The 24,711-nt window shown below is 32.7% G+C and overlaps 2 protein-coding genes across 4 annotated transcripts in view; both read left to right on the top strand.

Annotated features, from left to right (window-relative positions):
- LOC105201139 (neurocalcin homolog) overlaps positions 1 to 24,711 on the top strand; it is a 203,610-nt gene that overhangs the window by 140,295 nt on the left and 38,604 nt on the right. The window lies entirely within an intron of this gene.
- Positions 1 to 24,711, top strand: part of LOC105201140 (neuronal calcium sensor 2) — a 185,967-nt gene that overhangs the window by 140,146 nt on the left and 21,110 nt on the right. For all 3 annotated transcript variants that reach the window (XM_011169042.3, XM_026132872.2, XM_026132871.2), the window contains exons 4-5: positions 7,873 to 8,016; positions 20,975 to 21,103. In XM_011169042.3, coding sequence (XP_011167344.2) covers positions 7,873 to 8,016; positions 20,975 to 21,103 — 273 coding nt within the window. The remainder of the gene's footprint in view (positions 1 to 7,872; positions 8,017 to 20,974; positions 21,104 to 24,711) is intronic.

Below are 24,711 nucleotides of genomic sequence, written 5' to 3'. Positions count from 1 at the left end.
CTAGCAAGAAAAATTAAAAAAAATGCGCACGCCTACGAAAAATTATTTCAACAATATAAAGTTTATTGCAAAAACAGGAAAACGAAGTCGCGGTCGGGGCTGCAAATTTTTTTAGAACATCATTGTAGGCTTCTAAATAAATCCCGACTAGCAAGAAAAATTAAAAAAAATGCGCACGCCTACGAAAAATTATTTAAACAATATAAAGTTTATTGCAAAAACAGGAAAACGAAGTCGCGGTCGGGGCTGCAAATTTTTTTAGAACATTATTATAACCTTCTAAATAAATCCCGACTAGCAAGAAAAATTAAAAAAAATGCGCACGCCTACGAAAAATTATTTAAACAATATAAAGTTTATTGCAAAAACAGGAAAACGAAGTCGCGGTCGGGGCTGCAAATTTTTTTAGAACATCATTGTAGGCTTCTAAATCAATCCCGACTAGCAAGAAAAATTAAAAAAAATGCGCACGGCTACGAAAAATTATTTAAACAATATAAAATTTATTGCAAAAACAGGAAAACGAAGTCTCGGTCGGGGCTGCAAATTTTTTTAGAACATCATTATAGCCTTCTAAATAAATCTCGACTAGTAAGAAAAATTAAAAAAAATGCGCACGGCTAATAATTGTTTTAATTATATAACGAGTTATTGCAGAAACAAGGGCTTGGTCGGCGCTGGAAATTTATTAGCAATCATATTAAGGTTGCTTGCTTGCGCCGTATAGGAATATAATATTGTCATTATAGAAAAGAAATAGTATGATTTCCCAATTTTCTACTTGAATGTAAATTATAGATCAGAAATATAATTTGACTGCTAAACATACATATTGTTCTCTCTCTTTGCGCTACCCAAGACCAACCAACGAGGGGGTGGCGAGAATATGGTCTCTTTTATTGTTTTGTTTTTACTGTTTGTAAATGTTAAAATTTTTTTGACTTTTTTATATTAAAATTTATTTGCGTTTTTGGTATTAGAATTTTTTTTCTTTTTTAGTTTTTGCAATAAATTTTATATTGTTTAAATAATTTTTCGTAGGCGTGCGCATTTTTTTTAATTTTTCTTGCTAGTCGGGATTTATTTAGAAGCCTACAATGATGTTCTAAAAAAATTTGCAGCCCCGACCGCGACTTCGTTTTCCTGTTTTTGCAATAAACTTTATATTGTTTAAATAAGTTTTCGTAGGCGTGCGCATTTTTTTTAATTTTTCTTGCTAGTCGGGATTTATTTAGAAGCCTACAATGATGTTCTAAAAAAATTTGCAGCCCCGACCGCGACTTCGTTTTCCTGTTTTTGCAATAAACTTTATTTTGTTTAAATAATTTTTCGTAGGCGTGCGCATTTTTTTTAATTTTTCTTGCTAGTCGGGATTTATTTAGAAGGTTATAATAATGTTCTAAAAAAATTTGCAGCCCCGACCGCGACTTCGTTTTCCTGTTTTTGCAATAAACTTTATATTGTTTAAATAAGTTTTCGTAGGCGTGCGCATTTTTTTTAATTTTTCTTGCTAGTCGGGATTTATTTAGAAGCCTACAATGATGTTCTAAAAAAATTTGCAGCCCCGACCGCGACTTCGTTTTCCTGTTTTTGCAATAAACTTTATATTGTTTAAATAATTTTTCGTAGGCGTGCGCATTTTTTTTATTTTTCTTGCTAGTCGGGATTTATTTAGAAGCCTACAATGATGTTCTAAAAAAATTTGCAGCCCCGACCGCGACTTCGTTTTCCTGTTTTTGCAATAAACTTTATATTGTTTAAATAAGTTTTCGTAGGCGTGCGCATTTTTTTTAATTTTTCTTGCTAGTCGGGATTTATTTAGAAGCCTACAATGATGTTCTAAAAAAATTTGCAGCCCCGACCGCGACTTCGTTTTCCTGTTTTTGCAATAAACTTTATTTTGTTTAAATAATTTTTCGTAGGCGTGCGCATTTTTTTTAATTTTTCTTGCTAGTCGGGATTTATTTAGAAGGCTATAATAATGTTCTAAAAAAATTTGCAGCCCCGACCGCGACTTCGTTTTCCTGTTTTTGCAATAAACTTTATATTGCTTAAATAATTTTTCGTAGGAGTGCGCATTTTTTTTAATTTTTCTTGCTAGTCGGGATTTATTTAGAAGGTTATAATAATGTTCTAAAAAAATTTGCAGCTCCGACCGCGACTTCGTTTTCCTGTTTTTGCAATAAACTTTATATTGTTTAAATAAGTTTTCGTAGGCGTGCGCATTTTTTTTAATTTTTCTTGCTAGTCGGGATTTATTTAGAAGCCTACAATGATGTTCTAAAAAAATTTGCAGCCCCGACCGCGACTTCGTTTTCCTGTTTTTGCAATAAACTTTATATTGTTTAAATAATTTTTCGTAGGCGTGCGCATTTTTTTTAATTTTTCTTGCTAGTCGGGATTTATTTAGAAGCCTACAATGATGTTCTAAAAATATTTGCAGCCCCGACCGCGACTTCGTTTTCCTGTTTTTGCAATAAACTTTATATTGTTTAAATAAGTTTTCGTAGGCGTGCGCATTTTTTTTTATTTTTCTTGCTAGTCGGGATTTATTTAGAAGCCTACAATGATGTTCTAAAAAAATTTGCAGCCCCGACCGCGACTTCGTTTTCCTGTTTTTGCAATAAACTTTATATTGTTTAAATAATTTTTCGTAGGCGTGCGCATTTTTTTTAATTTTTCTTGCTTGTCGGGATTTATTTAGAAGGTTATAATAATGTTCTAAAAAAATTTGCAGCCCCGACCGCGACTTCGTTTTCCTGTTTTTGCAATAAACTCTATATTGTTTAAATAATTTTTCGTAGGCGTGTGCATTTTTTTTAATTTTTCTTGTTAGTCGGGATTTATTTAGAAGCCTACAATGATGTTCTAAAAAAATTTGCAGCCCCGACCGCGACTTCGTTTTCCTGTTTTTGCAATAAACTTTATATTGTTTAAATAAGTTTTCGTAGGCGTGCGCATTTTTTTTAATTTTTCTTGCTAGTCGGGATTTATTTAGAAGCCTACAATGATGTTCTAAAAAATTTGCAGCCCCGACCGCGACTTCGTTTTCCTGTTTTTGCAATAAACTTTATATTGTTTAAATAATTTTTCGTAGGCGTGCGCATTTTTTTTAATTTTTCTTGCTAGTCGGGATTTATTTAGAAGGTTATAATAATGTTCTAAAAAAATTTGCAGCCCCGACCGCGACTTCGTTTTCCTGTTTTTGCAATAAACTTTATATTGTTTAAATAATTTTTCGTAGGCGTGCGCATTTTTTTTAATTTTTCTTGCTAGTCGGGATTTATTTAGAAGCCTACAATGATGTTCTAAAAAAATTTGCAGCCCCGACCGCGACTTCGTTTTCCTGTTTTTGCAATAAACTTTATATTGTTTAAATAATTTTTCGTAGGCGTGCGCATTTTTTTTAATTTTTCTTGCTAGTCGGGATTTATTTAGAAGGTTATAATAATGTTCTAAAAAAATTTGCAGCCCCGACCGCGACTTCGTTTTCCTGTTTTTGCAATAAACTTTATATTGTTTAAATAATTTTTCGTAGGCGTGCGCATTTTTTTTAATTTTTCTTGCTAGTCGGGATTTATTTAGAAGCCTACAATGATGTTCTAAAAAAATTTGCAGCCCCGACCGCGACTTCGTTTTCCTGTTTTTGCAATAAACTTTATATTGTTTAAATAATTTTTCGTAGGCGTGCGCATTTTTTTTAATTTTTCTTGCTTGTCGGGATTTATTTAGAAGGTTATAATAATGTTCTAAAAAAATTTGCAGCCCCGACCGCGACTTCGTTTTCCTGTTTTTGCAATAAACTCTATATTGTTTAAATAAGTTTTCGTAGGCGTGCGCATTTTTTTTAATTTTTCTTGCTAGTCGGGATTTATTTAGAAGCCTACAATGATGTTCTAAAAAAATTTGCAGCCCCGACCGCGACTTCGTTTTCCTGTTTTTGCAATAAACTTTATATTGTTTAAATAATTTTTCGTAGGCGTGCGCATTTTTTTTAATTTTTCTTGCTAGTCGGGATTTATTTAGAAGCCTACAATGATGTTCTAAAAAAATTTGCAGCCCCGACCGCGACTTCGTTTTCCTGTTTTTGCAATAAACTTTATATTGTTTAAATAATTTTTCGTAGGCGTGCGCATTTTTTTTAATTTTTCTTGCTAGTCGGGATTGATTTAGAAGGTTATAATGATGTTCTAAAAAAATTTGCAGCCCCGACCGCGACTTCGTTTTCCTGTTTTTGCAATAAACTTTATATTGTTTAAATAATTTTTCGTAGGCGTGCGCATTTTTTTAATTTTTCTTGCTAGTCGGGATTTATTTAGAAGCCTACAATGATGTTCTAAAAAAATTTGCAGCCCCGACCGCGACTTCGTTTTCCTGTTTTTGCAATAAACTTTATATTGTTTAAATAATTTTTCGTAGGCGTGCGCATTTTTTTAATTTTTCTTGCTAGTCGGGATTGATTTAGAAGCCTACAATAATGTTCTAAAAAAATTTGCAGCCCCGACCGAGGCTTCCTTCCCTTGTTTCTGCAATAACTCGTTATATAATTTAAACAATTTAGTAGACCTGCGCATTTTTGTTAATTGTTCTGATCTATTTAGAAGCGTATAAGTGTATTTTGTGCAGTTACTTGCTAGTTTGCCTTTATATGTCAAAGTTTCTTATGTATTTTATTTTGAATGAGAATCCCTGCTTTGACGAATCTGCTGCTGCGAATCCGCTGCTAGCTTCAATATCATAGTGCATGCCGTGTGTACGGCATTACAAACTTAACATTTACTATAGTCCATTAGTATTTAGATTATTGTTAAATCTAATTGAAGTTATTACCTTAGTACGCATTATTTCGTTCATACAACGAATACATATGTATGTGGGTATATTTACTTAACATTGCTTGAGATTACCTTTGTAACAGTGTATATGTAATTTCATACAGTTAAAACATTGCCTTGTCAATACTCGTTATCTTATTGTTACGTATAAAGGAGAAGGTGGTATATGGCCACTCGTATATCTTCGTTATTTGGTTACAAATAGTAATTATTTCCGAAATTATTTGCTTAATAACTCGATTTTACGTAAATGCTAATATGCTAATGGACAATAGCCAACATTTGTTATAAGGCATTTTTATTTTGGAGCGTTTTGAAATTTTTTCAAGGTACAATTTAACATTTAATTATATATACTTTCTTATTTTAAACTTGAACAATTATTACACGAAAGTATCTACACTTGAATGTTTCTTTTTGTAATTTAACATTTTGTTTAGCTTCATACATTTTGAGTTATACAAAGTTAAACAATAGCATGGGATTTTGCTGATGCGGTCTTTTAATCTGTGAGCACCGTGTAACTTTTTTGACATGATTTTATTTATCTGTATATAAGTAATTACAAATTGGAAAAAGTTTTAATTGTGATATTAAAAAGAATTAAAAGAAATTTACATTTTTGAAAATATTTTACTACGTAATAGATTTAATTATAGTAAATTTACAGTTTGCATCTGAGTTAGTTTAATCCTCACGTGAGTCAGTTTAATCCTCACGCTAATAGGATCCTAAAGCAAATTACGATGGTTTTATTAGAAAATATCTTTGACTTTATAGAATTCCACATTCTTTCCAAATTCTACACAATTAAAGTACGCACAATAATGAAGAGGGCAAAAACGATCTTCTGCTAATGAAAAAAAAAATGTTAAACGCATTAAAAAATTTTTGTTATTAGCACGAACTTTCGCTCTCTTCATTTCAGTGCGTACTTTAATTGTATAAAAGTTTGGTTTTGTAAAGCCCATTCAAAGATACTTTGTAATAAAATGTAAACTTTGCTTTGCGATTCCTCAGATCTAATACGCTTTTTCAAAGTTTTTATATCGAAAAAGTTATTTGATAAGCTCAGAGTAATTTTATTATTAATTTATAATTTACGTTACATGTAGACTTTCAGTATTGCAATCTATATGAGGAAGAGCTATGTGTATGTACATACATTTGCATACATTCTATAATATTTTTTCTTTATTTTGATTAATTTTATAATAAAAAAAATATATATATATATATTTAAATAAAACTAATTTTATAAATCTATTTTTGTGGGAGGAGGGATCAATATTACCATTTGTTTCTCTTCGATTCATTATGCAATGCCGACACGTTTTTCTAAATAATATCATAAATAATAAATATTTTATAACTTGAAGTCTACAACCGATTGAACACATAACAACAAATTGACGAATGTAATCGTTAAGTTTTTAATTTAAAATATTGATTATTAACTATGTACAAAAATGTAAATAAGGGACCGTGATATTCATCTTGTATCAAAATTTGATGTAAAATGCATACGTAAAATACATTTAACAAACATGCAGAATACGAAAATATACAAAAGTATTTCCTAAAAATCGATTAATTTTCAAGTACCAACACATAGTGCCAAGTTTACGTACGTGTTAAAAAGTGTCGTAAAAAGTATCGTCAACAAGATTTCAAGCGAGCATTCTTGCGGGATAAATCAATCTGGATTACGTAGCGAGGGAGTCTGACTCGCGCACGAGTTGTGACGTGAGTTTCATCGGGACGTGACGTTTCCGCGGAAGCTACTAGTGCCGCGGAAAAGTTACTTTCCCGAACAGTTAAACACGCGCGGACCCAGCAAAGCCCGTGGCGACCGGACTAATTAAACTGAGCGGAGTCGTTAGGGTGGACGTTCCGCAATTCGGTCGCGTTTCACAGCGGCCTCGTTGCTCACCTCTCCACGCGCGATTTGCAACGAATCCCACATGCGACCTCGTCGAGCCTGTGGATTGAAATAAATGAAGACTGATCGCCGAATATCGACCTTGATGGAGGAGAAGCGCACGGTCGCAGGAGATTGAAAAATATATCGCGCGGGAGCGGCGCCGTTTGTTCGCGGGTTCGCTCGTTTTTAAAAAGGCCGAGATAAACGGCGCTAGATTAAGGCCAATCTGATACGAGGGAAGCGATGATACCGAAATGACGCGATTTTTTCTTTCTCAGCGCCTCGTATCTTGCGCTCAACCGACAGACAAGACGAGGTATCTCGCAATTGATGGATTTCCTCGAAGTGACAAAAATTTTAGTTTAATCGAATCGATTGATTTAAATGCGACATAATTTTAGCAGAGTATTTTTTATTCAGACCGATTTAAAATGTGCTGTATTTATTTCTCATATTTAATAAAGCTTGCGATTGAAGGTACATTGACGCAAATATTTTTCTTACTCGGTATATATGGGCGCCATTTCTGTTAAATTTATCAATCTGTTTAAATAAATAGCAAAATAGCATTTTGAACAATTTATTTTCTATATTAATATGACATTTAATTTTTTTATTTTCAAGAATAAGTGTTATATTTTTAATTTAAGTTTTGTATGTTTTTCATATATCTTTACAAGAGAGTATTAATTCAAGAATTAAATTTATACACATTAGTACAATTATAAATAATTGCGCAAATGTTGTACGACAATTAACTCAATGTGATTAAAATTTTTTAATCGTGTGTATTATTGTAACTACAATTAAACTTATTAACTATAATTATGTTATTATATAATTATATACTTTTATATAATTACAAATATAATTGAAAAGTTTAGAAGTAAAAGTAGTGGAAAAAGATATATAATAGAAATACATGTAGAGAGACGTCTCTCTTACTGAACTACTAGCACACATTTCTAAATATATTAATAATAATGAAAGAAAGACTCGTTGTAAATAGGACAGAACAAAATAAAGTTGTCCAAAAAGCTAGATTAGATTAGATTATCCACATTTTGGATAACTCGAGAATTGACGATCTCGCTTTTCTTTCGAATGTTACAGCAAGACTGTCCTAACGGCAGGTTAACGCCGGCGAAATTTGTCGACATGTACAAAATGTTCTTCCCGTCCGGCAACGCGGAAGAATTCTGCGACCACGTGTTCCGCACATTCGACATGGATAAGAACGGCTACATCGATTTTAAGGTGAGTTCCGTAGGTTTTTTTTTTTATAAGTCGCGAATTCACGCAGATTGTTGTAATGAGGCGTGTAATGACTACCGTGCTCCCGGTGAAGTTTCCAAAGGGAATATGCATGCGTCGCGCGTCGATCATTCCGCGCGATTAAACGCGATCGAATCCGCGACAGAATTCGCGCGACTGTTTAACTCGAGGAAACGCACGCGGCAATACTTCCATCTAAAAGAGAAGATTCCGCCTTCGTGACGCGGAAATATCGCTCGCGTGAATTTAGGTCGTTCGACGGTACGCGGAGTCAGTGAATATCGGAAATTCGTCGGGAGACAGCTGCGATCCGTACAGCGACAAAAACGATTGGTCAACAGTAGAGAGGAAGACGGTAAAACGACGCGCTGAGACAATAGATGATTTTCATCTCCCGGCACAAAGGCGCTGCACGAAGAAACGCGAATGGGCGCTACATCCGATTATGTACGCTCGACGTAATGCCGTAAATCTTTTCGAGAATTTCAGATTGCATATTCTTTCGTCCTAGGGGTTTTGCGTGATTGCGAATTTATGTCTTTTATAAACCGCTTAAAGCTCTTAATAGTGTATTATTCATACGATGTACGTACAGACACGGCTCTGCGCGTGTCATTTTCCGTAGTCCCTTCTCGGCTCTGTGGCTAACGTGTAACCGCCTTGACTCGCCTCGAAACTCGAAATCCTCCGAGGGGAAGTGCTTTCATGTCACACGTGGTAGCTCTTCCCGTTTATAAGCACAGCAAGCGGATATTCTCGGCCGCCATCAGTATACCGGTCGGGTAATTTAATATAGTTCGCCAAAGGTGCGACGCGTCGTGTTCGCCAGCCGGCGAATAGCTATTTGACATCTGACCCTAATACGCCGGATAAAACCCCGAGCTTTGTCTAACGTCATGCTTTGTGAGGTGCTCTCGCATCGCATGACTGATCAAAGTCGCTCTGGAGCAACTACACATGATTCGCCATGGACGAGCATTCTTCGGATGCGAGCGACGTCCGACTTTTCAGCCTCCTCAAGTCGCATCGGGAGTCACTTGCCTTCTTATCTTTTTAGCTCACTCTTTTTTTTTTATTTCTTTAGCAGCTTGTATACTCTCCTTGATCTTTATAAATAATTAGTAAAACTCATTAACATCTTATCGTAATTTTTTCATCTGTTAGAGATAATCTGGCAGGAAAGAGAGTAAAGTATCAAGTATCATGAATTCATAAAATATATCGCGGCATACGAATTATGATAAGAGAGGATGTAATATTGCAATTTTTAATTTAATTTATTAAATGGATAATTATTACACACAGGATATAAAAGTAATAACAATTATACTAATTGCATAGGAAAGTATTGTAATATTACACATTATATATATATTTTTTTTTCTCTTATTTGCTGCCTCGATTCTAATATGCAAAGAATAATGCAAATAAAGGAGAGAGAAAATTACTCGCACTTTAAAATGATATTAGAGATTCGATATTGCGTGTTCAGAGTAACGTAACCTGCATAAAATAAATTAAAAATTTTAATACATTTTCTGTAATAATTGTATCTACTGCGTTTACAGTTTAATTCACATTACATTAATATTATTATGATTTCAGGGAGAAATATAATAATATTATTTGTCTCATTTTGCGAAACGTATTGATGACAGAACGCTAAAAGATACGTTACATTATATTTAATAGAAATCTAATAATAGATGTTAAATGTAAAACCTGAACTGTTTTACAAGGTTACAGATTAAATACACGTTGCATTAAATTCCGTATTCTGTTTTTATCGTATCGTTACGGCAACTAATCATCCGCTCAGCAAAGCGTGTTACAAATGCGTTTCTTTTAACAGAATTATTGCAGCGAGCTATCTTTAAGATATCTTTCATGTTAATGTGCAAATCACTCGTTCATCCAAGTCTAGACCCTTCTCTATAAATATTGTTAAGCTTATAATAAATTATTTACTTTCTTATTTTACTTAGAACGTGAGATCCTACGTAATTTAACGATATAGTGTAATCAAACCGCTTGATGGTATTTAATTAGCAAAAATTTTATGAAAGATTATTTTGCATTTTAAAGTAGCACTAAAATTATTTCACATTTTAAATATCGTGGAACTCAGTTCTCGATTTAAAACTCGGCGAAAATAAAATCCTCTTGTAATTAATCAACATACGAAAAGTTCGCTGCCCATTGAAACTAACTAAAATACAGGATTTGTTATCATTTAGAGCTCGTGATCTATTAAAATTGAGATATAAAGTGTGCTATTACTCGAAACTAATCGAAGTGCTAAGTTTATTATCTATTTACATTTACGCTTAACTTACGAAAATTATACATAACTCGAGATATTAAATCATCGTAGTCTGCTTCTTTTGTAAACTTTCTGAATGAAAAACAGACATTTTGCTTTCAATTTCTTCATGAAAGTTTTACTCGAAAGCAAATAGAAGAGAGAGATATATAACTCCGTACGCTTAAATTATTCGATAGAACGAAAATAAAAACGATCAATTTTACAGCAATTTTACAAATAATTTTTTCTAAATAATTGAGATTGTTTTCTTTTTAGAACATTGTAGAAGTAACGACGAGGAGCGATACACGATCAATCGTCATCCGAAGTCTCGGAAATAATATCGAATGTGCGAAACAAACCAATCTATCGTTTCAAATCTCGAATATGCAAACTTTGGCCAATGCGGTCCGTCGACGCGGACGTTTGATATCTGGCGAGTTGTGTAGATACAATCTACCTCGCGCCAGTATCGCGCGGTCGCGCAACACTTAAGAAATTTCGCGTCGAGATTGCAAAGTTTCACCGGAGTTTCACCGAAAGCTCCATTGTAACTTCATTGCGAGCCGAAGTTCTGTTTATGTACAGCTTGTACGCTCGCGTAAGCTCTAAACGACTATTATTTCGATATTAAGTAAACCTGCGATGAAACGTAGCCTCTCGCGCGATTGCATTGTGTACGCTACGAGTGCTGTCGCAATGTGCACACCGGTGAAAGAGGCATTTGCAACCCCTCGGCGTGTGCAGCTGAAAATATGCGAGTTTCGCCGATAAGCCGGGAAACACGAGTCGAACATTGCTGGTCTCCATTTGATTCTCGTTATTGTATCGAGACGAATGGCTATCTGTATACAATAGCTGCATGAAAACCTGTTCTCTCTCTTTTTGTGCACGCTCTTCCCGTCGCGTACCCTTTCGATATAATGACATCAGTTTCCACTCGTTTTTCTTTGGGGAAAATCCGTTCAAAGTCGTCGTCTCTGAGTTTGACCCTCGCAATATCGTCCGAATGGAAAAAACGATAATAAGCGATGGAATTTATGGACGGGAGATATGTATGTCTCTTCTTCAGTGAGAAATTTCACGGCGTCGTTCAACGTTATGAAGTTGCTTTTGACGAATTGAAGACCAACATTTCCCTTTTTTTTTTTCTTATTTGCTAGTCTTATTTTTATTAAATGCCAGAGAGAAAGAGAGAGAGAGAGAAAGAGAGAGAGTGTGTGTAAGTCAATTTTTTTTTACCTTTTTATAGTGCAATTTGGAATATCTAAAAGTATAATTTTTAACTTTCCTGAATAGGATTCATTCATAGGGTCACTGCACCAGTCAATGAACAAATAAGAAATTGGACCAGTCAATGAACAAACATAAAATAACTCAATGCAATTACATTTTCAAATAAAAAATTACATTTTAATAAAATCTGTATGAAAATTAGATTTCAACGATATCAATTAATTTTGGCAGTTTATTATTTCGAAGTCTTATTATTTTAATAGTTTTTCTAAACAGTCATTTATTGGCAACTGTTCAGCGACTGGTGCAACGACCCTATCTCAATTGTCTTATTTTTGCAATTCTGTATTTATTTTATTTTAGAGTCTATAACGTTTTACTTAATTCCAGATGTTATTAAAGAGCTAAAAGAGTTAAAAGTTTTGAAAAGCAAATGCTCTATGTCTTATTTAAGAAACGTAAACCTACAGAGTAGTCTTCATGATTTTGTCGAAAGCGCGACTTAGAACTCTTACATAATCCTTACAATCATACATATAAATATTTATTTTTTATTTTTTAATGTGATCGAACGTGCACGCTCGTATCGTTAATAATTTTCATCAAGACACGTATTATTTTCACGATAAACTTTCTGTAATTAAACTTCCGCAACTTTTCCGCATGGAGGCAGTAATGAACTAATTCAAGCGGTTCGCACATTGAAAAGCCATTAGAGATTTAGCTGGAACTTCCGGCAGTTTAAACTTTATTTCCTGAACAATTCCGACGGAACGGTGATAAATGACGGACCGGTCAACTATTTCGGCGTTCTTGCAACTTTTCTTATTTAAGAGGAACTTGGATTCCGTTTACATTTATCGTCTTTCCTTTGGACAGCATCTGAAATCTCGGGAATCGAAAACATCTCGTTCTGCATAAACAGTGCTTTGCACTTACTCCGTGCATCCAAATATATTAGGAATGACATGACAAATATTCTTCAATCGTCAGGACGTTGATATATTCCTATGCTTTTTTTCTGAGGTTTATTCGGGTTTATACAGTATCTTCTGTATTTCTTTCGACGATTATTGAAACGATATTACGTGATATTAAAAATATGCATGGCGTTTCACATATTGCTCATTTGGTACAAGAACAACGTAAGTTAAAAAAAAATTTTTTTTAGTTTGATGTTTTGAATTATAAAAATTTCGTAATATTATTTTTAAACGCAATTTAAAATTTTTGTGTTACAATTTGGTCTACTGATTGTGGAGGAATAAAAATATCAGTTTTCTCATTCAATTAAATCTTCATCAACATTTTTTTTTTATTTGCAGACAATTTAAAAGTAACAATTTTTTATTTATATTGTTGTTGTAGCAAATGAGCAATACGGCATATCTAAGAATGTGTTTCCCAATTTTGAATGTCGCTTGATTTTTTTTTATTAAGATATAATTAAAAAAAAATAGATTACATCAATTCGCAGTTAAAGAAATTATATAATAGATAAATGTAATTAGATTTAATTACAAATATAATAATAGAAATAAAAGAGAATAACACACAAACAAAATTATTTAATATAAGATAAAAGATCTATCTTATAATTTGTACATGAATAATCAGTCTTTTACCTTATGTTATAAATTAATGTTATTCGAATAAAATACTTCTTTAGTTTATTTGACGCGTAAAAAAATGTGTACATATAATATCTCGGTAAATTTCTTTTTTTTGGTCCATTAATAAAAATGAAATATTTAATATCAAACAAATTCTGATTAAAAGACAAAAATCAACATTTTATATGTATAAGTAATAGTCTAAATCTATAAGCTTTATTTTCTTGTATATTTATAATTTATTCAAATATCGCACTCTTTCGTTGCAAGCGAATAACTTCTCTACCAGGTATTTCAGAATTTTCGAAGATTGCGAGGACAGTACAGTGTTTCATTCACGCCTTCCCCACGAAAACTTTTCGCCCGGCGTACCGTGTAATTGCATTGTTGCACTCGGACGCATTTGGGACTGAAAGTTAACTCAGTAAAGACTTACCTCCAAAGCTTATTTTGAAAGGACATTTAGAGCATGCTTCTAACTTTATTCCAGTATACATACAACTCTCTCCCGTTTCGTATATCGGTGATACTTTGCAACTATTTCCGTCTTCTAATGCACCGAGATAAATCACACGTATTATATTCCCACAATTTATTAGACTAAATATTAACTTCTAGATTCAATATGAGAATATCAATTTGCTTATCTGCTGTTTCGCTTTAAAGTACTTGTAGCATCATTATTAAATTAACGATCAATTTAATTTATGATACTAGGGTAAAGTCGGTATATATGTCGTAACTATCGAAAATTTAAGTTATCAAGTATTATTTACTATGTTTAAGGAAAATAAATTAAGCCAATAAAAATTTTATACTGTTTACTATTATAAAAAAAATTTAAATATGAAATATTTCTTTTCTTATACTTGAAAAAGAAACTTGAAAAAAACCCTTGCATTTTTGTCATATAAAAAAAGTGGCGGGATTATAACTATTCATGTGTAAGATACACGGTGCATCGAAATTTACAAATAACATTTTCAGATATGATATAAAGTAACATGACTTACAAAATGTGTTTACAAAGTTTATTAGGGAATAAATATGTATACAAAGTAATAATAATGCAATATTAAAGAAATTAATATGCATAGACATCAACAGAGTGCGCATTGTGTTCTCAACATAGTGCTCAACATAGGGTAAGTGCTGTTTTCCAATTACGCAGTGTCTGTATTACGGCATAAATCCCGCTCGCTGAAAAGGCCGTATATCCTAAACAAGTGGAATATACAAGATATCAAACTAAATAAAGAATACAAGAGCTATGCACTTGAATCTTGCTTGTATTTCATCCTTTACTATCGCTCTACATTTACATATCATGAAATAATCATTACGCCTTTTATATTTTCTACAGTAATTATTTTACGTAGATGGTAATACACGATCGCGCTGCTTCTACGTGAAAAAATTAATTCAATTGACGATATTCTCGTTAATATTAACAATAAAGAACTGTAATTGCAATGCAATACTAATATAGCATAAAGGCACATAAGAAAGTGGTTGTGAACAAACTATTTTTATTCCTTTTATTTTTTCTGACTGCTGCGGCGTACATACCGACTTTACCCTATCTTTAACTTCGATTTATGATTGCGGTTCAAGACTGACTGTATTCGACGCGTAATTTATAAAACTGAAAATGTATTTCAGATTTACTTGTAAAATAGTATTAGGCACCAAGATCCAATCTCGACGTAGTTGGTGTTTCTTTAATTATTTGTATGATTACACTCAAATGATTTAATTCAAATTATTATTGTTGCAGATATCGCTAATTAAAATATACTGTAAAAATTACTAATGGTTTACCGCTACTTTCATAATTCGTGTTATACGATATTGATAGAACACAAATAAACTTTTATTTTAAGTTTTATATAAAGTTATATTTTATGTCGTTCTTTATCAGATAGAGGAGATGATGCATTACCACTTCAGGATACACGTAAAATTTGAACAACTTTTTAACGATTATACTTATTTTTATACGATGGAAACATGACAAGTAATCATAAAATATGCTGTAAAAAATATAGAACAAATTTTTATGAGTTCTAGTTTCGCGTTGAGCATTTACGATAACGTTAAACAATTTTGATTTATTTCCCGATGATTTATTCGTCATGATTTATTCGTGAAACTAAAGTCATTAGAAATGTTGTGAGGATCGGGCCCGAAAGAACTTCGAGTTTTACATACAGTTGGAATAAAAGTAACATAAAACGTTAAGGCTGTTCACTTACGTTGCAATAAAGTAAAAGGTCATACGTCACGTAATCCGTATGCAAGAAAAAAAGTGTATGTTTTACAGAAAGCTTTTCTGTACTTTCATGTTCGTCCTTGAATCACGAACAGGCTTGACCTTTTCCTTTTTCTTAGAGAGCGCCCGATCGCGATCCTTTCTTTGTGGTTGCATTTCCATTAGCGTCTACCATTCGGCACCAGGATCCATTTTGAAAATCCACTTTGGAACGTTAGTGTTCGTGGAAAGCGCATTTCTCAGTGTTCGAAGTTGCTTAGTTCATTTTGAAGCATACGTCCCTCCCGTACTCCGTGCTGCTTTTCCCCTTTCTTGTTCTACTCGTTGTTTTCACTTTGCGCGATGAAACGTTGTTTTAAACTTTTAACAGCTGAATGTTGAAAACAAAGTTTTGCGCGGAGCAGGATTACAAAAACGTTAGTGTGAATGGTAGTTTATATAATATAAGAACGGTGAGCGTGGAAACTAAATGGCGCATTTATCTTTTCACAAGCGTTTCATACTTAGTCCTTAAAATTATTTTATATAAATCTTGTGTAATTTTGTTGTCATGCAATACAAAGCAAAATGCCCGCACGGAATGTAGGAAGATCCAGGTTCAAGTCCTGGCTGAGATAATAGTTTTCGCAATAAGTTCTTTAGGTTTTTTTCTAAGGGAGAAGGAGAGATCTTACAGATGCTTGTTAGCATCAGTATTATTAAATTGATTATCAATAATTTAATATTATGATATTGCTATGTATTTTAAGAGCTATGTTTTAAGATCGAAAGTAATAGGGCACAGTTTGAAGAATAAAAAAAAAATGTATACAAAATCACACAAGAATTATTATTTGAGCACTACAATCCTTCTTTGAGTTGATTTTAACTGTATTATATGCATCGTGTGGTTTTATTCCAATTATTGCTGTAATAAATTTTTTATTTATTTTTTATATTTATAGTATAATTGCGATGCGCGCACAAAAATTGTGCATATATAAATTATTCGCAATTCGCATAAATCATATCAACGGATTTCTCACATATGCAATTCAATATATGAATATTGGATACATCACACAAATATATACATATGCATTTAAATCTATTGCTGCTTACATATTATAATTCCAAGAGCATGCAAAGCGCGGATGATTTGCGAAAGCTCGCGAATAAAGCTTCGCTGCAGTATACGATTTTTACGATTAAAAATAAAAAAGTGTACAGAGTTAAAATAAGCCTGCGGGACAGCTTGTAGCTCTCTTTTAGCGAATTCGATTGGACAGCATACTGCGCAGTGGTGCACATTAATGTTGCACACGGATCTACTCTAACAAGGAAATATAACCTTCGATTTTCATACGCTTTGGATGCTGGAAATGATATAAAATATTCGTTAAATCGGAATCAGCGATTGACTTACGAATTTCAGTGCTGTACTTATAATTACATCAATCAGTGACACGCGAGTATATGTATTATTTTTCAATGATACTCTGATTTCGATCGATCTTCAGTGATTCTGATTAAGAAGAATAGTCTTAAAAAAACAAAATGAATAGTTACTAACGATCACAGTTATAAGTATAATACTGCAAATAAGTGATTAATACACTAATTTCAATTTAAAGAGTATAAATAAAAAATTAAGAAACACATATTTTTTAATAAATATATTCTCGCATGTTAATGCGAGGGTGAAACTCTTTGAAAAAAAGATATTATTAAAATTATAAAAGATACGAAAGGAATATTTAAATCAAAGTTGAATGGTTTCAAAGGTATACATATAATAATAATAATAATAAATTTTTTAATTTTTATTTAAAAACATTTTTTGTTATCATAAAGTATTCTTGAAACCATTCCACTTAAAAAAATTTTTTTCTATCTTTTATCATTTCGACGATATCCACTTCGAAAGAAAATATTTTTACTTTTGTTCATATTTTAACGTATCTACAGCTTATTAAAATCAGAAGAGGACACTTGGAAGCATAAAAGTAAAATGCAAATATCTCAAATGATAAAATATGTATTTCACTAAACGGCATAATCAAATATATTGAGGATTTCGCAGTTTATATCAAACATGTACGTCTTTACGTCGATTTGTGTACGACGGTTTTAATATGCACTAATCCGCGCGAATGCGCCCAATCGAATTCGCTATTAAGCACATTCTATATGGCTACCCTTTGTCAATAATATCGGCTTCGAGATTAAACGCTTGTTCTCTTGAGATACTCACAGCCAAGGAAACATTTTATCTCAATTAAAGACCGTAAAGTACGTTTATGCTTTAGATTGCTTCAAGTAACAAACAGAGAGTGTATCTCGATTTTTCCGTACTTTAAAGAAATTGCGTTCCAAAGAATTGATAAATAAATAAAGACACAAAAGAAAAATTATTTAACAGTGTTTTCATGCTTAATGTTAAACATTTAAATAACTCTAATATCTAACATTATAAATCTTGTGAAGATTCTATTAAAAATTACATGAAGCATAAGATTTTGTTACATACGTTTATAGTTTCTGCTTTTTTTTTTTTTTAAATTTATTTTACAGTAAACTATTCATATTTCTTTTTCAAAATTATAATTAAAAATATAATTATACAATTAAGCATTACACGTAGTTACATAGAAAATTGTTAAAACAAACAAAAATAATTAAAATTTTTCTTCTGTGTGTTTTGATAAAGAGAAATTCTTTTGTCGTATTTTTATAATATTTGTGTTTAATCAAAAGTCAGTTGTTCGATAGAACTAGCTTCATATCATTGAATATATTGTATTGTGTGATTTAATGGAAATTATTTTAATGGAAATTATTTTATGTGCATGTGTGTAATTGCGTCTAGAACTTCTGTATTAAACAATCGCCCATTATTCATTTTTGAAATAAATACCCATGAATAAAGTCTAAATATCAAAGGGTATCGCATGAGCTTGTTACGAGCTTCCGACGCATGGTAAAATTAATATGTAAAATAAAATGGCGTATATAAGTTGAATTAATGATTAACGGAAATTGCGCGACTCACGTTCTTTCGACTTCCTTCGCCTTGACTTCCTTAGCTTAACGTAAGTGACGTAAAGATTCTCGACTAAAGCACTGTCTTTTTCCATATCCACATCACGATCTGCCTAAAGCCACATACGTGACTCGGAATAATAAACGTGAAAACTACTGTTATCTGAGAAATCAAATTTTAAAAAGTTTGGATATTAAGTTGTTAAGATAAGTTATCTTACAGGAAGTAATTTGCGTGAAAATAAGTATAAATAATTTTTATTTATCTAGTAGAAAATTATATTTGGCCAAATATAATTTTATTAAATACAAGTTTTATTTAAATTATTAAAATATTAACTATTAGAATCTATTTTCAACGACATATATATTGATGATTACGACGAAAATAATCTTTATTATTTTTATGTTTTACACACACACACACACACACACACACACACATACACACACACACACACACACACAAGAATAATAATAATAATAAATTATGCTACAAATTAATAATATATATAATTTTCTGAGCAATAAAATAATCTTATTTTATAATTGTACAATGATGAAAATATCTAGAAATAATGCCATTGAACTTGTGTCATAATATAGGGAGATATATTATTCCATTAAGCACAATTAAAGATAATTTTGATATTTCTCTCTCAAATCAGTGAGAGGAATTTCCCGTTTTAGAAGCGTTTTCACATTCATGTACAATTTCTCCACACATTTATTTAAATCAGTAATTTTGCCGAGACGGCTGATCGCATAATTGCTCTATGCATTCGAAATAACTGTTTTGAATGTCCGCTCGAGGAATTGCGAACGCTGCTTGGAAAATTCACTCTCAGAAAAGCCACTCCGCTCCAATCTCAAACATTCGCCTCGCGTTCATTCTTACGAGCGCGGTGTTTGTAAGGCCGGTTAATGGCATCACAAAGATGTTTTCTCTCTCCCCGGTATCGGCCGTCGTCGTTTCTCCGGTAATGTCGGAGCTTTTCCAGGGGGTTCTTCCGCGAGCTTCGCGGGTAAGCTGCATCTAAAATAAGTGTGAGCCTAAGGCTAGTCTCAGAAGGGAAATGGTCCGCTCCTTTTCCCTCTCCCTTTCTCTATCTCTTTTTCTCTGAAGTCAATACGAGAAGTGACACTTCAGAGGTCAGGAAGAGCAAAGAGCCCAGCTCACCCTCCGTCCTCCGTCCTCCGTCCTCCGTCCCTTTCTCCGCCCTATAAAGCGCTCGTCTCGTTTGTCTACCTCGGGCGGCAGGTGACCCAGTTCTGCCGGAACGTACTGCTCTCTAACGAGTCGGTGGTACTCGGAAAGGTATCGGGCCTGAGGCGAGGATACTACCCGCGTGGATTCGACCTGACAAATTCGCCTGACGCAATCACAACCGCTATTGTGACGTCATATCAGGATTGCGAGCTTTTATGCTTACGCGATTTCAGTTCGGTAACGTGCGACGTGATGCTCGTAAAAGGAACCATAACTTCGAGACGACGTATCCGCCGTGTATCCGCCGGTGACGTGAGATGATGATCGATAACACATCTCTGAAATATCGAGAGCGTTATTATTAACGGGGTGAGGAGATATCCAAAACAATTGACTTTTATTATTTAAATTTTTATGGAAAAGTTTTACACGTAATAATTTGGAAAGTCACGAAATGTCACAAAAAATTGGAATGAAATTTTGTTGCATATTAATTTAAAGTTTAATAGAATGTCTATCATTTGGAATTTTTTTTCTAGCAAGACCGAGAAGTTCTTAAAAAACTTTATCGGAATTTAAAGAAATGTTTTTTTTCCAATTTAAATGTCATTTTCTTTGTGCTTACGTCAGATTTTTTTTTTGTTTTTTGGAAATATAATTAAAAAATGGATTTCTCGGAAAAAAATCAAAATCCTATGCAAAATGTTAACTTTATAAAAGATCTTTATCTCAGTGTAGGTATTTTTTCAAATTTAATATTTAAATAACTCTTTTTTTACAATTTTCTCACAATTACGTCAGTAAGGAAAAATTAACAAAAGCCAAATAAATAAAATAAAAAATCCATTAAAAAAAGAATTAGTGTTTCTAGAAAATGCCTTTATTTTAATTTCTAAAGGTGTAATCTAGATCCAAGAATATATCTAAAGAATTGAGAAATTTCGTTTCAATATTTGAGTAAACGCTCTATTCAATCAATATTTAAATTTCACTCGCTCGACCGTTTCAATTTTTTTATGTTAATACGATCCTAGCGGAGATTTTTGCTCGAGTCATTGTATGTCAAGTGGAGCGATATTTTCCAGAACTCCGACAGAGGCGCTTGAATTATGGCATTTTGAAGCTGTTTCTCCCTTCGATGCGTATTACAGATACCCCTTTTACGAAATAGATTTTCGTTTCGCACAAAAGGGAGATTCCTTTGTAGCGGGGAAATAAAAGTTTTGATATCGCGCAGCTGCTACGACGTTACTGATGCGGGATACGATTGGCTTTTGTTGCAGGAATTCCTACTGGCGATCGACGTAACGTCCAGCGGCACGCCGGAAGAAAAACTGAAATGGGCGTTCCGTATGTACGACGTTGACGGCAACGGCGTTATCGATATGCAGGAAATGACGAAGATCGTCCAGGTACCGTAACTCATGAATAATGCATGCGCTTCGATTTATCTTCACTTAGTTGCACTCGACCGCAACTCTTCCGACGGGGACTACAGACTTTTTTATATCACTTGACGTCAGAACTATCGGTATAGTTAATTAATGAGAGAGGAGAGGGAGGAATTTCAACATATTCAGCACAATGTGTCTATATTAAAAATGTACGACTCTCTTCGTCGCAAGTTTATATTTTCCGTTACAAGGGTTTTTAGGACTCCAGTGAATCGAAAAGTAGGGTATTTTTCAACAGCATATAAAATTTTTATTTAAAGACAGATAAATAATTTGTTTCTTGTTTGAAAACACCTATTTTTATTTTTAAAAAATGAGATTTAAAGTTATAGTAAATGTAAAAATTAACAAATAATAATAAGCATTCTCTAAATAAAATGCACAGTAATCGCGATTCGAGCATCGACAAATTATCTGAAATTAAATAGTAAGCAATTTTTTTCTTTACACTTGTTATTTTTGGGCTCACAGAAAAATTTTTTTTAATTTTATCTTTCGCGAAACTACACACATTTTAATTGTGTGGAAATTGTGTTTTTCCGAACAATTTTTTCCTTCATTCTGTTACAACTTGAGAAAAAAATTAAAAATAAAAAAGAATCTTCGTGATTTACTGCCGAATATTATTTAAAATGTGCAAATTCAAATTGATTAGATAAACTGCTTGAGTTGTCGTGTGACTATCGCTTTGAAAAATGATGTTTTGAGGAAAACATGTTCCAAGTTTCTGAACACTTCCTCATTGTAATCTTACTTTTTTTTCACAAATATAAAATATATATAATATTTTCAAAACAGAAACGCATATCTATCTCATTAAACAAAAATTTTACAAGATGTTGAATAATATCCCGGTTTTCGATTCGCTGGAGTCCTGTAACCCTTTAATTGCATACTGTCGGGATGACTAAGAGAAACTTAACAATGCGTGCAGCAGAAGCGCAGCGCGAATTCAAGTCGCGTTATCGATACACGCCGGATCCCATATTTCTCTTCATATTCAGCACGGTATTCCAGTTCGTTCGTAACGAGATCACACAAATAATTATTCTCCATTTGGTTGAATAAGTCAACCCTGGTTTTGCATAATTGACGCGCGATTGCATGGTAATAAATCAACACTGTTTTCCTGCTTTCGTTCGTACGATGCAACCCAGGTGCTTGGTTTTTTTTTTTTTTACGGCGCATTGAGTGGCGTGTGCAGCGAATACCGGCGCGCTAATATTTCATGAACCCTTCGCGAGAGAATGGCGAATGTCGACGTAGTCGCGCGGCTATTTCACTCGACAGCAATGCATTTCTCGCAACGCGAGAGGCGAGGCTTCGTTAAATACAGCTGTCGCGTCTCATTTTTAAATAAGTAATTAAAGTTTCCATGTCGCACGGTGATGTAGCGGCGGCGGCCAGTGGCCGAGACAAATGGAAATTTTGTAACGTAGCCTTCTGTATAATAAATTACCGCAAAATTGCGAAAGGTCGCGTTCTCTCCACACTCGTGGATAAAAGCGTCCTTCAATATTTAAATGGAAACGTGGACTTTTATGATTTTAACGTTTATTTGTTTTGCTTTAATGTACAATAATTTTGCAATAATAACCGTGGCACTTAAAATATTGTTTTTAAATTTAACATTCGTGAAAATCAAACTACCTTATCTTGCGCGATTGCAAGCGAAAAGAATATAGTTTTACTGAAGTATTTGAACATTTAGCTAGATATAGAGTAGAACATAATTTTGTCGAATCATCTAAATAAATAAAACACGCAAATTGCTAAAATGATTGCTAAAATGTCAAAATTGTTTGCAGTTTTGCTTATCATGCTTGAGCATTTTATACAACACAGATCAGTGGTTTTTGCTATTTAGAAAAGAAGATTAGTTTCTTGTAGTTTTTTATGCGCTATATCCGAACTCGTATGTGAAAATGTTCTATTATGTCATGTTTTTTTTTAGATAATTTAAGTTAAAACCTCCAAAAAACTAATTTTTGACATTTTTTTTTTAATTTGTAGGTGGTAAACTTCATATGAGTGACTTTGAAAAAGTCTCAAATTAAAGCTTAATTGTTGTTCTTCGAAATCAAAATATCGAATCTTTTATAAGTATCATCGAACCTTTGGCGCGCTGTGTTTGAAAAAGTGATGTAGTATCTCTGTGGTGTCAAGGAGAACGATTGTCTCATGCAGTCACAGTGCGAAACCATTGCACGTAGTAAACATTTCAACAATAGGTTTTTTAATATATGGGACTGAAGGTGCTCTTTTGTAATAAAAATATTTTTGTCATTTGTTTAAAGAATTGTTGAAAAATATATTTTTACAAAATATGATCCAGTCCCATATATTAAATTCACTATTGACATTTTTACTATTTGCAATGGTATTTCGCAACTAAAACTGGAAAAATTGTTCTACTTGACACTATGCGACTGCACGTATCCCTGAAAACAAAGCGGGTCAGAGGTTCGATGATGTCGGCTGTAAAAGATTTGATATTTTTGTTTTAAAGCACAATATTATGTTTTAATTTGAGAACTTTTAAACTCTATAGCACATCAGGTTTACTATCTATGAATTTTAAAAACCGATTAAAAACGTTTCTTGAATATTTTAATCTCAATTATTTCATAAATCTGACATGATGGAACATTTTCACTTACGAATTCGAATTCACTGCATCAAAAACTACAGGAAACTACACTGAGAAAAAAAAATTACTAAGTTTTAATAAATATTTGTTTGAACAGTATATGAAATATTTACTTACGGTACGTAAATATTTACCCAATAAAAGAAAATGGTAGTTAAATTAAATTAGGTGGTTCTTGTACTAAATAAATATTTATTTACATTTAATAAATATTTTCTTGCAACTATTTAAACAAATATTTATTAAATTTTAATTTTTTCTCTCAGTGTACTCTTCTTTTTCAAACAGCAGGAAAAAAGTCAAATTTTGTAAACCTGTGCAGTTATTTTGATGATCCAACAAAATTATTTTCAAATCTTTATCTAGTTATATATTTTTGGCTACTTTAGCAATAATTCTTCAATGTTTTCCCGTGTGTGTTTATGTAAAAAAAATATCTCAATTCGTTAAAATAAAATTTTTATTATGACGTAGAGCAAAAAGAGTTGTTATTGCCAGAAGTCTAAATCTGTTATAAAAACGCCAGATGATCTAATAATACGTTAAACTTACTGCAGATATTTTTTAGGAAGAATTTGAAATTATTATGCGGAATAAAACCCGAAAATTAGGGCACAAAGATAAAATCGCAGTAGAGAAGCTAATTATCACATTATATTCGGGCATAAATCTGAGTAAATAGGAAAACGCGCTTGTATGCTAACAGAGCGCGGAAAATCATGATAAAAACGTAGCAACGACGTTGGGCTTCATAAAAATATTATTATATAGACCTTATACATTTTAACGCAGCTTTTCAATTTTTTTTTCCCTATTCTCATGAAGTAAATACATTTATACGTCAAAATCTCTTTTACTTTGCAATAATGTATAATTATATTTAACAAATTTGTGCGCAACAAATTGTGGAATACAA

The sequence above is a fragment of the Solenopsis invicta genome, chromosome 1 (assembly GCF_016802725.1).
Source record: "Solenopsis invicta isolate M01_SB chromosome 1, UNIL_Sinv_3.0, whole genome shotgun sequence".
Taxonomy (NCBI): Eukaryota; Metazoa; Arthropoda; class Insecta; order Hymenoptera; family Formicidae; genus Solenopsis; species Solenopsis invicta.
The sequence above is the reverse complement of the archived record's forward strand: the minus strand, read 5'-3'. Positions and strand labels throughout refer to the sequence as shown.